This window comes from Myiozetetes cayanensis, unplaced genomic scaffold (assembly GCF_022539395.1).
Source record: "Myiozetetes cayanensis isolate MyiCay16 unplaced genomic scaffold, myiCay2020 scf1, whole genome shotgun sequence".
Classification (NCBI taxonomy): domain Eukaryota; kingdom Metazoa; phylum Chordata; class Aves; order Passeriformes; family Tyrannidae; genus Myiozetetes; species Myiozetetes cayanensis.
In genome coordinates this window covers 50,742,571-50,757,434 of record NW_026086604.1, presented here as the reverse complement: position 1 = coordinate 50,757,434, position 14,864 = coordinate 50,742,571, and the positions used below count along the sequence as shown (strand labels likewise).

At 43.3% G+C, this 14,864-nt stretch overlaps 1 protein-coding gene across 1 annotated transcript in view; it reads right to left on the bottom strand.

Moving 5' to 3' along the window:
* VAPA (VAMP associated protein A) overlaps positions 1-12,210 on the bottom strand; it is a 29,234-nt gene extending 17,024 nt beyond the window's left edge. Inside the window, exon 1 of the mRNA XM_050315795.1 lies at positions 12,045-12,210. Within this exon, the coding sequence (XP_050171752.1) occupies positions 12,045-12,120 (76 nt within the window). The 5' untranslated portion in view covers positions 12,121-12,210. The remainder of the gene's footprint in view (positions 1-12,044) is intronic.
* Between the last annotated feature and the right edge of the window lie 2,654 nt (positions 12,211-14,864).

The window sequence follows — 14,864 nt, the reverse complement described above, 5'->3', positions numbered from 1 at the left end:
GAACACTTGAAACATACAGAACACTTCAAGGCACCTTTACCAAAACAAACTCAGGCAGGGTAATTTTCTTTCAGTGCACAATAATGTGAGGCTGGGCAGACAGAGAAACATCATTTACTGCATTTGACAATTTGAGCCCTAATGAATGAGAAATGAGTTCAAGTCAGTAGGATAAAAACTAGCAGTACTATTGTAAATCCAGAAAGACAAATTTTGAGAACAAGTTAACTGACTTCTAGGACAGACCTGGTCAGAACAGAGTAAGGTCTCCTTCAGCTTGCTCTGCCAAAATCAAAAGTAACAATGAAATAAAAAAAAAGTTACATTAACATGGCCCCATGTAATCTATATTTGTATATAGTACATTTGTATGATGTAATAAGGAATTTTTTTAATTAGGCCAAAATTTATTTCTTTTTCTTCCCATCATTTGACATCACAATCACAGAATGACTGAGATTGGAAGGGACCTCTAGAGGTCATCTGGGCCACCCAGATGCCAGCTGCCCAGAACCATGTCAAGGACGCTTTTGAGTATCTCCAAGGACAGAGACCCCATGGCCTTCCTGGACAACCTGTGCCAGCACTCAGTCATCCTCACAGGAAAAAAGTGTTTTCTGATGTTCAGAGGGAAACTCCTGTGACTCAAGTCATGCCCATTGCCTCTGGTCCCGCCACTGGGCACCACTGGAAAGAGCCTGGCACTGTCCTCTTTGCACCCTCCCCTCAGGTATTTGTACACGTCAGTAAGATCCTCCCCAGCCTTCATTTTTCCAGGCACAGCAGTTCCAGCTCTCTCAGCCTTTCCTCACAGGAGAGATGCTCCAGTCCATCATCTTTGTGGCCCTTCACTGCACTCTCTTCAGTATGTCCAATGTCTCTCTCATAACAACTGAACCCAGCACTCCAGCTGTGGCCTCACCAGTGCTGAGCAGAGGGGAAGGATCACCTCCCTCAACCTGCTGGCACCACTCCTAATGCAGCCCAGGATATCATGGCCTTCTTTGCAGTGAGGGCACATCACTAGTTCAACATCAACTCAGTGTCCACCAGGACACCCAGGGCCTTTTCTGCAAAGCTGCTTCCTCAGCTGGTCAGATCCCAGGCTGCACTGATGCCCAGGGATTGCTCCTTCCCAGTTGCAGGACTTTGCACTTCTTCTTGAACTTCAAAGGTTCCTGTCAGCCTGTTTCTCCATCTGCCAGCTCCCTCAGCACTTGTGGGTGCATTCCATCAAGGCCCATGGATTTATAACATTCAGTTTACTTAAGTATTCCTTGACCTGATCATCTTCCACCAAAGGTACTGAAGGAAAGACATCCAAAAATGAGAAATATTTGTGTTCTGACGCGAGCCAAAACTACCTTGACTATCAGATAAGTAATCTTAAAATATACACAAAGCACTTAACTGCTCAAAATTTAATTTTATAGCTTTCTGAAAAACACATAGATGACAGCCGACACAAAAGAAATTGAGTAGAATGTTATTTCCATAAATCAGTTTAAAGAAATTAATATTCACTCTTCCGTGAAAAAAATCTGAATAGAACACATAACCTGCATTGCCAATGAACATAAATAACTCCTTCCTCTTGAAATACCAAAACCATGACCATTCAAAATACCTTCTCCAACTGGAAGAAAAATCCCAACTCTAACAAATCACCTACATTAAAATTATTCATGGTCTATGAAGCATAATGGCTTAGGTTTCATGGATTAATACTTCAACATGGGTCTGAACGATCAGAAATAATCAGTGAATTAGGTGCAAGATCAATAATACCTACAAATAACCATAGCTTTCAGGAAGATATTCATACATTAGAACAGTATTACAGAATCTTTCATTTCTTATTTTACCCTGGCACTTGAGAAATAGTTAGTTTTATCATCAACCTGCATGTAAAATTTAGAATGCAAAAGGGGCTTTATAGGAAAGCTGACACGCCTCAATGTCCACAATTCCTGAAGGTTGATTCTAGGCTAGCACTGTTTACCAGGGGTAACATCAGATTTTATCTGAGCTCCCCACGATGACATGCTGTCAGCATCCATGCTGATGCTGTGTCTATCAGAGATTTTTCCTTCTAAAAAACGCTGAGACAATGCCCATTTTGGAATCCTAAAATAGCTCATCTTCCTCTGTCAAAGGGGCAGAGGCTCCATACGGCTACACAGCTTATTAGAGGTGCTTGTGCAGAGGCTGGCAGAATGCTTTACTGGAGGCTGGTGTAAGAGAAATGGGAGCTGAGACCTTCTGCTTGCCATTTGGACAGAGAAAAGACAAAAATACAACACAGTGGCATTTCAAAGCAGACAAAATAATTATTTTCCTTACACGTTCTTTCTGGATCAAAACTTATTCATTCCAGCTTATTACTGAAATGTTGTTAGTAGCCAATAAACCACAGCAAAAATGCAATAAGCATCTATCCCAAGGGTAAAGTACAGCCACATATCATTACCAGGGAATTCTGGTAAAGAGAACATTATCTGCTTTATATACAAGATAAAATACAGACTAAATGGAGATTGTCCTGCATTTAAATATGGACAACGGTTTCTTTAGTCTTAACAACAAAACACCAGATTTAATAAGATGGTATAACATGGAATAACTTCATCCAAAGATATTACTGCTGGAACTTAGCTTAAGCTTTAAAATCTAGAAGTCTAGGCCCAGTTTAGTCATAAAGGTCTATTTTTCGTATTTTTCCAACTGAAGGAGTACCATTACTAGAGAACTGTCATGTTACTAACATCAAAAGCATGTTTGTTACTTAAATTTAACCTCCATAATATTGTGAATTCTTTACTTGCTATTTATTTTCATTTGGTTACATTGTTATTCCTGCCACACATTAAGAGCCTACTTAAATTGGCAGCTCTCAATTCTACTAGGATAAAGTCTTCCCAGATTTCTGAAAGCCAAGTACAAGCATATCCTACAGTCACTCAGGAAAACAAACACCTGCTTCAAATAAAAGCCTTGACATTTCGTCAGTCTTGCTTATCAGACATGACCACAAACTCCATTCATTCCCTTACCAACTTCAGGACAGATCACTGACCTGAGCTAAAGCTGCCATGCTTCCCAGGATCAGTCACCTCACTTCTAGAGAAACAGCTGGAGTTCCAACCTGAGGTGTAACTTGGAATGTGTTTAACAGATGGTCGGTGGACATTCAAAGTGAAAAACAGTTTTTACTTTCACTGGGTCTGCTACACTTAGTGGTCACATTAGCATCATAGTGTTAATATGTTAAACATGTAAACCAACATCATGCCCTATGAACTATAATTACTAAGTTTATTTCACATAGGAAGCAGTTACTCCTACATGTATGATTTTTAAATTCACAAACATCCCTTTTCACAAAGACAAAACATTAAACACTTATCTCAGTCAAGCTATTCTAATGTCTTGGAACACAACATATCTGCTCTAGCTTAGGTACATAATTAGGTACCACTGCTGTCCTACCACACTTCCAAGAACACTGTAGAGTCATGACCTAGCCTTCTGAAGTCCACATGAAAGTAAATATTTTGTAAGATGGTATCCAACAAATTTAAAACTATTTTTGCCCGTATGATTTTCAGAAAGTTGGTTCAGATTGACATGATTCAGATTTGAAATTCAACTAGTTTCTAATGATCTACATACAGTCATAGCCACTTGAAGCCAATTCATTTTTATACCAATCCTATCCTTTAGCCTACAGAGATTTTCTTTTCCCCAGTGCTTACCTCTTCTGATGTATTTATAGACAGCAATCAGATCCCCTTTCAATCTTCATTTTGCTAAGATTAACAAGCCAAAGCTATTCTACTTCACTTATGTTAATAAAGTTTTCTTTGCACCATTCCCATTTGGGTTCATTTTACGTGACTAGGTGTTGCCAAGGATGCATTCAGATAAAGCTTCATCAGTGCCACAAACCTTGACATTAATACTTCCCTCACTACAAAATTACAGTCTCACATTTGTCCCATTCATGACACTCACAATAAACCTATGATTAAGTCCTAGTCTCTACTTTTACTCCTTTTTCATCACTTCTAAGCAAAATGTTCTATTATTAGCACACATCAAATGCACATTTTCTTTTTGCATTCATCACATCTCTTAACTCTGCATTACCAATGAGCTCTACCACCACAGTCCCACCCACACCAAGGTCATTAATGAAAATACTAAACAAGAGTTCAAACACAACACTGGTCCATCATTTAGAAAGGTCCTATTATGCTTCCAGCAACCCAACTGCTATGCTGCAACTTATTTTATAGCTTGTCCCTTCTCTACCTTATGTTTCTCCACTAAGCTTTTTTACCTGCAACTTAACTAATACTTTTGCAGACACCTCTGTATCAAATAATCAGTATTCATATTATGGAACAGACCCTCCTGGAAGATATGTCAAAATGTATGGAAGGCAGAGAGTTAGAGACAGCCAACATGGATTTACCATGGGTAAATCACATCTGACTAATCTAGTGGCCTTCCACGGTGGACATCAATGGACAAGGGAAGAGCTACAGATGTCACCTACCTGGACATCCGTACAGCCTTTGATACAGTCCTCTACAACATTCTTACCTCTAAATTGGGAAGCCATGGGTTTGATGCATAGACTGTTAGATGGACAAGGAATTGTCTGGGTGGTCGTGTCCAAAGACTTCGAATCAATGCCTGAACGTTCAAGTGAAATCCAGTAATAAGCGGTATCCCTCAGGGATGCATAGTGGGACCAACACTATTCAGTATTTTATCATTATATAATGATATATCATTCACTGACAGCAGGATCGAGTGCACCCTCATGCAAGTTTGGAGGTGACACCAAGTGAGTGGTGCAGTTGACTCACTTGAGGGAGGGGATGCCATCCAGAGGGACCTTGGTGGGCTTCAACGGTGGCGCACGGGAACCTCATGAGGTTCAACAAGGCCAAGTGCAAGGTCTTGCATCTGGGTCAGGGCAATCTCCAATTTCAGTACAGACTGTGGGACAAATGGATTGATAGCAGCCCTGCAGAGGAGGATTTGGGCATAATGGTGGACGATAAATTGAACAGCAGCTGCCACAGTGCACTCGCAGCCCACAAACGTACCCTGGGCTGCATGAGCAGATGCAGGGCCAGCAGGTAGAGGGAGGTGATTTTTCCCCTCTACTCCCTTCTCATGAGACCCCACTTGGAGTGCTGTGTACAGCTCTGAGACTCCCAGTATAAGACAAATATGGAACTATGGGATGTGGAACCAGAGGAGGGCCACAAAGATAGTCAGGAGATTGGAGTACCTCTATTATGACAAAGGCTAAGACAGTTGGGGTTGTTCAGCCTGGAGAACTCCTTGGGGAGACCTTATAACAGCCTTCCAGTACCTAAAGGAGGCTGTAAGAGAGCTTTTAAAAAGAACTTTTTACAAGGGCATGTAGTGACAGGGCAAAGGGTAATGGCTTTAAACTGAAGGAGAGTAAGTCTAGATTGGATATTGGGAAGAAAGTCTTCACTGTGAGTGGTGAGGCACTGGAAGAGGTTGCCCAGAGGAGCTGCGGATGCCCCATCCACAAAGTGTTCAAGGCCAGGCTGGATAGTACCCCGAGCAAACAGATGGGAGTGACAGACATCAAGGAGAGCTGGACTAGATGATCTTTAAAGATCCCTTTCAACCCAAACAATTCTATGATGCTATGAAATACCATAATGGCATCCAGTAAATCCAGAGGTAAACCAGGTTTTGTTCAGGAGACGCACAGAGAAGAGATCAAGAAAACAGAGACACAGACAGAGGAGAAGGTCTTAGATCAGACTGCCACATTCTACCTGGGACACTCATGATGCATTTTATTCCATGTTCCATTTACCTCCATGTCTTTAACCTCCATGTCTTTATTCTCTCCTGTAACGCTTTACATACTATTGAGGTCAGATAAATTCTAGCATTTAAGTGTCAGATTAAGATTTTACACCAGGACCACATTTTGAGAAACAAAGGAGGGTAAAATTCTGCTTAGACTTTTTTTTTCTATTTTCTTCCTTATTCATGGTATTAAACACATGAAGTCCAACACCAGGATAGTATTCAGCAAACTATCTTAACTCATAAATGAAACTGAACAGAAAATATTTAATTTACATAACCATTTATCTCTAAAGACTTTCAAATCATAAAATGAAATACGACATTTACATTGCCAAACAATTTACAGTTGCCATGAAATAACTGTATACAATACCAAACAATACTAAAAGGCAAGACAAGCTACAGGCCAAGATCACTATGCACCAGATAAAGTCTTACTACCTTAAGAAAAACAGTTTCTAAAATTCTAACTCATGTTTCTGCATTTTTATTTTCAACAATATCATATCAGAAATTATCTTAGTAGAGTCATTTTGCTGATTTTTTTTTTAATGAAATTAGCTTACACTCACTTATCTGGCTCATCTAACAATACAAGCCTTGAAAACTGACAACTTCCAAAAAAAATGTAATACTTATCTAATTACTCAGGGTGTTTTTTTCCTCACTTTAAATGCAGGAAGTTATCTTCAGGAGTCTTTCCCCCTGAAATTCCTGGCTTATAAGAGGAGCACATAATAACCCTGTAACGACTGATGGTCACAAAGGTCTGGTTAACAAACATCTCCCATAGACAAAGTTGGTCAGAAAGTAAAATGTTCACAAACCACAGTCAAGCGAAAACAGGAACAATTTGTAACACCACACTGGACAGTCAGTGCACTAAATATTCAGTTCTATTAAATGACGCATAAAACAGCTCCTCTCAATCATGGTAAGTTTCTATTTCTCAACCTGGCCTTGAACAAATGTACACTGTTCATGCATAATACAGTATTTTTTTATACTATTAATAATTATGTCTTACAGTGATCTAGAACACTTGCTTAGGCTATCAACAAGCAGCATGAGTAGGCACTTTATACTAACTACAATGTAAAGGTGGAGTTTTTATACCAATAATCATTGGTACACATTAGAAGTACAAGACGGTGAGATCTGGATTATATTACGCTGTTAGTGATGCAATGGCAATATTAAGTAAAACAGTATCCTAAAAATTGCAGGTAAAGGACAAAACTTCCAAATCTTCACTGCTGTATACCTCTATCACCACAGGAAATTTTTCCATTATTGATTCTCAAAACAAATGACAAACTAGTTCTGCCAAAATATAACCTAACACCTATAATACACCTGACTTCACAAATCAACAGAACTCCCTTTTTACAAGGCAGTTTTAAATGCAGTCTAACAAAACAGTAGAGACAACTGTATTAACATAATACCACCTCATAAGCAACACCAGGTAAAAAAACATTATTTTCCTTTCTCTTCCTCAACACATTCCCAGAAATCATTTTGTGCTTCAATTTTCATTAATACATATAATTTAAAAAATAAAGACACTAAACGAGTTGAGCCATGAAACAATGGTCAGAAGTATAGACATACAAGAAGAGCAAACAATGCCAGGAATCACTCTTGGGTTTAAAAGGAAAAAAACCAGTCAAATACTACATGTTGAATACTGAGTCATTCTATGGGATGTTCAATCTTTGCCACTATGCAATACTCAGCCAGCAAAAGTCATAACTTACATGGAATCATTTCAAAGTATCAGAAAGCCACAACTATATTAGTAATCACTTACAATCAATTTTTCCCCTCTGCACTCCCACTGTTTAGTCTCAAAAATGTTCTTGAATGAAGATACCACAAAACTGACATCACAATCACCTTTTTTTTAACCTATCTTCAAAAACGGGGACATCACAAATTTACTGACACTCTGAAGAGACTGAAGACAGGCATAAAATCTGACATAATCAAGACACACACAAGTAAGGCAGTAAGATCACATTTGAGGACTTCAAACTCTGCCTACACTAAAAGGCATCCTAGGCCAACTCTGGCAACAGACCCTGAGGGCAAGGGATGCATTTAACATTGAGCTATTTTTGCCTTTAAATTCCACCTTCTCGATTTGCAGCAACGCATAGCCTGTGGCTTTCAATGTTACCAATAGCAGTGTAATGATTACAAAATAACCTACAGCCATATTTCGGTAGTATTTAAAAGGTTGTTGAAATCTGCATTTCAAATAAGCCGTAACACTTAAGTGCTCCCTACCTCACAGGAAAAGTCATTTGAATGTATACCAGCTGATCGCTGATTTTATACACTAACAATTCTAGATTATGAATCAGATTAATAATCAGAAAATAAATATCCAGTTACACTGATCTCTCCCAGTAACTCAAACCATCTAAGGGAAAATTTACTGCACAGACACACTTAAAACTTTATTTTAGTCTGTTAAAGGAAGTGTGTCTCATTATTTTGTATTGTTTACAAAGGCAATAAACTGAATTTCACACACTTGTAAGCAAGAACTTTAATAAAGGATATCAATTTAGAATATTCAGACATTTTTACGATGTCTGACTATTGCTAGTCAGACACCTCTGAATCACATGAAATTCAAATTCTGAACACTGTCTGCTAATCTTCCAAAGCTCATCAAATCAACTAGTGTTGATTTTCAATTAGGTGTAGCAGAAACACGTCTTATGACTGATTTAAAGATTCAGCAAAGATTTTTAAGGGTTTTTTTAAAAAGGACCATCATCTAAGACCAACTTAAATACATCTTACTCAAAATTGCAAAACTGGCTTCTTCGACTTAAGGAAGACTGAGTTTCCATAATAATGCTACAAATCTTGGAACTAAAAGCTTCAAATGCTGCTATTAAACTCCATGAATGTTTAGAAAAAAATTGTTAAAAGAATGTATTTACTCACAAGGAACCAATTCCAGATTACCATAATCTTTGCTAAACTAGAGCTACAGACAACGATTATACGCATGAGTCACATAAAGAAGACACCAGTAAGAAGCAGATGTTCCACCTTCCAAATCAGATGCCTTTAAGTGGCTCATGCTTCAATTCTTCCTATCCTTGTCCTAAACAAACTCAATCACCTTCAGATTTGAGAAGCTAAACAAAATACATTAGAATACAGAAGAAAGCCAACCTACAGGAGCAATATGGCAGAAGATCTGGGCATAAGGACCACAAGACAAATTCTCTAATGCTCTGTACTGAGCATCTGAAAACAATATTATGCAGTGCATCAACTGCCTCCTGGTTTCATCACTTTTAAGTAAAATTTTTCCCCTTGTCACATTTGCACAAGACTATCAAAAGTACTTAATTCTTTCATGGTTTTCTTTAGATATTCCTGATAGTTGCAGAAACCAAAAAAAAAAAAAAAAAAAGCCCTGGCTATCACAGGGACAGAGGGAACCATGACCCAAAACATATTAAATTTCTAGGACTACATAGCACTATAAAAACAGGATTCTAATCTTTTGGACACCAAGGGAAATATGTAATGTGTTAGCCACCACAGGACGTGTTCTTTAGACCTCCCCTTGAGTCATGCTGAATGAAATTCAAGGAGAAATGTATTATAGAGCTTATTTTTGCCGATTGAATAAATTAGGTTATATCAATATTAATTAAAAAAAAAAAGTAGTTTCATCAGGCAATGATGAATTTAAAGCCTTGTTAACAACTCCTTAAGATAAGTCCTATGTGCTTTTTAATTTAAATTGTTGTTTGCATAGGGGCATACTATCACATTTCACTGTTACCCTAAAGGTCAGCAATCCATTAGAAGTTCCTGAGGCAAGAAAACCAACAAAACTATTTGTCCAGTCCAAATGTTTAAATTGAATCTCTGTTACACACCCATCAACAGTGTTAAGTCAATAATAATAATGGATGATTGTACCAATAAAATAATTTTGAGTAACCAGCTGCACTGAAAAAATGTATACTTTTATTCTTTGAACAAAGTTGCATGATTTTCTTACACTAAGCTACACTTATTCCAAGTCATATATTCTCTTACTAACCAATTACTTTTTTAAAGGTAACACTGAGAATTCCCTTCTGCCAATACTGTATTCTTCAACGTAATACTTTAGAACTCAATTCGTTTGTGGCCCACAAACCTTTTTAAACACCTCCAAATAATAAGCAGTTAGAAAATATTTATTGAGTGTGCACTCGATGCTCTCTCAATTGATAGCACTTTGTATAGCATATTACTGCAATTGTATAGCAATAGAAAGTGCTTTCCATGGAGCATTAAGACTGCAGTCTCATTATGCTTCAGATTTTGTTTTTGCTTAGTCTGCTCTATAGAATTTTTCCTAATATATGCATTAACCTGAAACTAAAGTTTATGCCTAAAGAATACATATTTCATGCTCCAAGTATATAAACACTGAGCACAATAAAGATCACTGACTGACAACAGCCTCACACTGGCAGAATTTTTAATCTAGTATTTATTCTATCAACACACTGTTTCATATCACACAAATACAGCTTAGTTCCAGCTCAAAGAGAGCTCAACATACGAAAGATTCTAATTAGACACAGCAGTTTTTTAATTAAAAAAAAAAAAAAAAAAATCACGCATTTTCCTCCAACCTGTTCTTGCAGTAAAAACTCAGCGTACTGAATTGTGAGTGCAGCCAGACTTGGCAGCATTCTAAAAATATGAAACCAAAGTGAAAAAGATAAGTTCCTGCTATGGTTTTAACTCTGTGTATGAATGTGCAACTTAAAAAAACTGAAATTGAATCTATCAAGAAATTAATAAGGGTGATCAGACAGATTTTGGGTTTCAAGTGATTTAATGGATCAATAAAACAAGCGCAGCTTGTTAAGTCTGTCTAAATGCTCGGCCAGCCAAAAGTATTTGGGGGAATACAGTGTTCTTTTCTAATATGAATATTCATTTGTTCTAGTTGTCCATTTGAAGATTTTTACAACATCATAAATTCCACTCTATCCCTTGAAAACAATGAAAAATCAGTCTACTAAAAGTGGAAAATAGAAGCATGTACAGCATTAGGCACGTACATGTGCTCACACTAGTCACAACATTTAAAAATTTAAGTTCACATAACGTTAACTGCTTTAAAAAAAAACAATCTAGCATTGTTGATTGTAAATCTGAAATGTTTTTACATTTTTCTCCCTGTCCCTTATAGGTACGGGATATAATCACAAGATACTACTGGAAACTACAGGTTCTATGGCGCTGTTATTTATGCCCTTACCTTCCAAGGGTCACTCATATTTGACAGCGCCTTCCCCTTCACAACTATCTAACTGATGAGGACAGAAAGCCCCCATCGACAAGGCAGCAGCACCAACCGGGACCTATTTTGACAGCGGCGCGTCACGCCGGTCACAGCCATGCGGTCGGCACGCAGCACACATAAAACTTCCGAAAGGCACGCATTCCTTCTCCCTCGCTCCCAGGGAAGAGGCGAGCTCCCTGTTTACGTTCCGATAACCTGCCCGAGCCGTGACAGCTCTGGCGAAAGGGTGGGGATCGCCTCGCCGGGCCGGGATGCGCCGGGGCGAGGGCGCGGGTGCCGAGGAGCGATGGTGCAGAGCCGCGCCAGCCCCGCGGGGGCACCGGGGCTCCAGCGCGCCAGAAAGGGAAAGTGGGACAAGGCCGGACGCGAGGGCAGCCTCGCGAAGCCTGGAACCCCGCAAGGCTTCCACCGCCCGCTCCGGGGCCTCTCCCGCCCGCCGCTGCCAGAGGGAGCCCGCACCGCCAGCGACCGGGGAGCGACACGGCCGCCGCCGGGCGCCGCTGCCGCGGGGCCGGGCCTGCGAGCGGAGCGGTGACACGGCGGCGCGGGGCGGGGGCAGGGGCAGCACAGGGGAGCGGGCGGCCGGTCCCACCCGGCACGTCGGATCCCCGCGGGATCCCAAGATGGCGGCGGCCGATCCCGCTCGCCGGCTCGGCGGCGCCCCCCATCCCCCGGCGGGCGGGCAGCGCCCGGCACCGCGGCCCGCCCGCGGCAGCCGCCGGGGAACCAGGCGCCCGGAGGCGGCCCGGCGCCCGGGCGGAGCGGGACACCCCGCCGCCGCCGCTCCCCGCACCCCCGCCGCGCTGCGCTCCCCCCTCCTCACCTTTGAATTTGAGGTCGGTGGGCGGATCGAGCACCAGGATCTGCTCGTGCTTCGCCAGAGCCCCGGCGGCCGCCATCTCGATCGCTCGCTCCGGCGGGAGGAGGGGCGGGGGGCAGGGCGGAGGAGGAGGAGGAGGCGGTGGAGGAGGAGGGGCGGAGGGGGCCGGCGGTGCCGCCGCTCTCTCACGACGGGCGGGCGGTGTCTCGGCGCGGCTCTGCGGGCGCTACCGGCGGGGCGCGGGCCGAGAGCGGGCGCTGCCGCCGCCGCTGCTGCTGCGCGCCCCGAGCGCGGCCCCGCGCCCTCCCCGCCCCGGCAGCGCCGCCCCATGCGCGGGCACGAGGACGGCGGCGCGGCGCCCCCCCCCTCCCCTTCTGCGCGCATGCGCGGGCGCGCACTTCGGGGTCCACCCCACACGCAGAGAGACATTGGCATTCGCAGCGCTCCTGCGCTCGCTACAGCGAGTCATTCACGGAATCGCAGTCACAGAAGCAGTCGGGCTGCAAAAGAGCTCCGAGATTAGCGAGTCCAACCCGTGACCGAACAGCACCGCGTTAACTGAGTGCCACGTCCAGTCTTTTCTCAAACACCTCCAGAGATGGTGACTCCACCACCCCCCTGGGCAGCCCATTCCAATGTCAAATCACCCTTTCTGTGAAAAAATTCCTCCAAATGTCCAGCCTAAACCTGCCCTGGTGCAGGCTGAGGCCGTGTCTTCTGACCCTGTCACTGCTTGGGAGAAGAGACTGACCCGCCACTTCGCTACAACCTCCTTCCAAGGAGTTGTAGACAGGGATAAGGTCCCTCCTGATCCTCCTCCAGGCTAAACACCCCCAGCTCCCTCAGCTGCTCCTCATAGGACTTGTGCTCCAAATCCTTCACCAGCTTCGTGTCCTTTCTCTAGACGCGCTCCAGCACCTCAGTGTCCTTCCTGAACTGAGGGCCCAGACCTGGACACAGGATTTGAGGTGTGGCCTCAGCAGTGCCAAGGGGACAATCACTGCCCTGGTCCTGCTGGCCACGCTAACACAAGCCAGGATGCCGTCGGTCCTCTTGGCCACCTGGGCACACTGCTGGCTCCTGTTCAGCCGGCTGTCGACCAGCGTCCCCAGGTCCTTTTCTGATGAGCACCTTTTCAGCCACTCTGCCCCCAGCCCGTAATGCCGGATGGGGTTGGTGTGACAGAAGTGTAGGACCCGGCACTTGGTCTCGTTGAACCTCACACGCCTGGTGTCATGGATCCAGCCTGCCTCCCACCGCGGCCCGGCGCGGTCCGGTGCCTACCGCTCGCTGGAGCGGAGCGGGGAGAAGAGGCATTCCCCTCTCCCCGCCTTCCCAAGCGCGCACACACAGTCCGGGCGGGAGCGGGAAGGGCGACCCTGGCTGCGCGCTCTGGGCGGCCGCGACGCGCTGGGGGAACTACAGCTCCCAAGGTGCCGCGCGGCGGGCGCGGGGCCTGCCGGGAGTTGTGGTCTGTCGGGGAGCCCTGGCCGGCGCCCTCCCCTCGGGCCTCACGGGGGCTGTGGCTGGGCTGTCCCTACCCTCGAAGCTGTAGGAAGGGGGACGAGCCTGGGTAGTGGGTCCCACGGTGGGAAAAAAACAAAACAAAACAAAAACACTGCTCAAGTGGGTAAATTGTCATTATGTGAAGGCTTAGGAGTATTAACAGTGAGTAAATGGGCCTGTTTAGTTAAGAGAAGAGAAGAGAAGGCTGAGAGGGGATCTCCTCAGGGCTTATAAATATTTCAAAGGCAGGTGCCAAGAGGATGGTGCCCAGTGACAGGACGAGGAGCAATAAACAGGCCATAAACTAAAACACAAGAAGTTTCACCTCAGCATGAGGAAGAACTTCTTTACACTGAAGGCGGCAGAGCATTGGAACAGGCAGCCCGGGGGAGTTGTGGAGTCTCCGTCTCTAGAGACATTCAAAACCCACCTGGATATATTCCTGTGTAATTTGCTTTAGGTGACCCTGCCTTGGCAGGGGATGCTTGGACTAAATGGTCTCCAGAAGTCCCTTCCAACCTTCTGTGAAATGCTGAGAGAGACTCAGCTCTTGCAAAACCTGAATGAGAAACAAGAGTCATTATTTATTAGTAGGCAGGAACATGAGGTGTTTGCCATCCTCCTCACTTGCACTTTTTGTCAGGCACAGTGTTGTCACAGTGGGCCTTTTCATTAGTACCATACTTTCAAGCAGATGGTGCATCTTGGGGTATTTAAATACACCAGTAACAAACAAACAAACAAGAAAAATACAGTTAGACAGCCAAATCCATTCAAACCTTGATGATTCCTGGGTCCTAAATCTACTTCTGAAGAATCTGGCTGTAAGACATACAAGACTGTACTCACACATTTTTTTCCTCTCTTGCAAAATCTGGTCTTGGTGTGCTGAAAACATGTATAGGGACATAATAACCCATTTGAAAAATATGTCCTGATAATTAACAAATTGAAATTATTGTAATTGAAATTATTGAAATTATTATAAATGCTTTATGTTCAAAATCGGCTCATCATAGTAAGACTTGTGAATCACATAATTTCTTTGGTGGATAGCTCTAGTTCAGCTCCACCCATGAAGGAAGAGCTTTGGGGCCATTCAGCTGGAGAGACCATCTGAGTAATTTAGGTTCAGGCTCTGCCTTGTCTCCAGTAGAGCCTCCATCCAGGCCTGCCACCATCTCACATGCCTAGTCAGGACTTTTCTCTGTGCTGTTCTTGACAACAGCAAAGTGTCACCCATGTGACTTTTAATACCATCACTGACTGAAGAAGACATAAGTAAAAAGTGCTCTAGAAAAGGACCTCAGAGCAGTC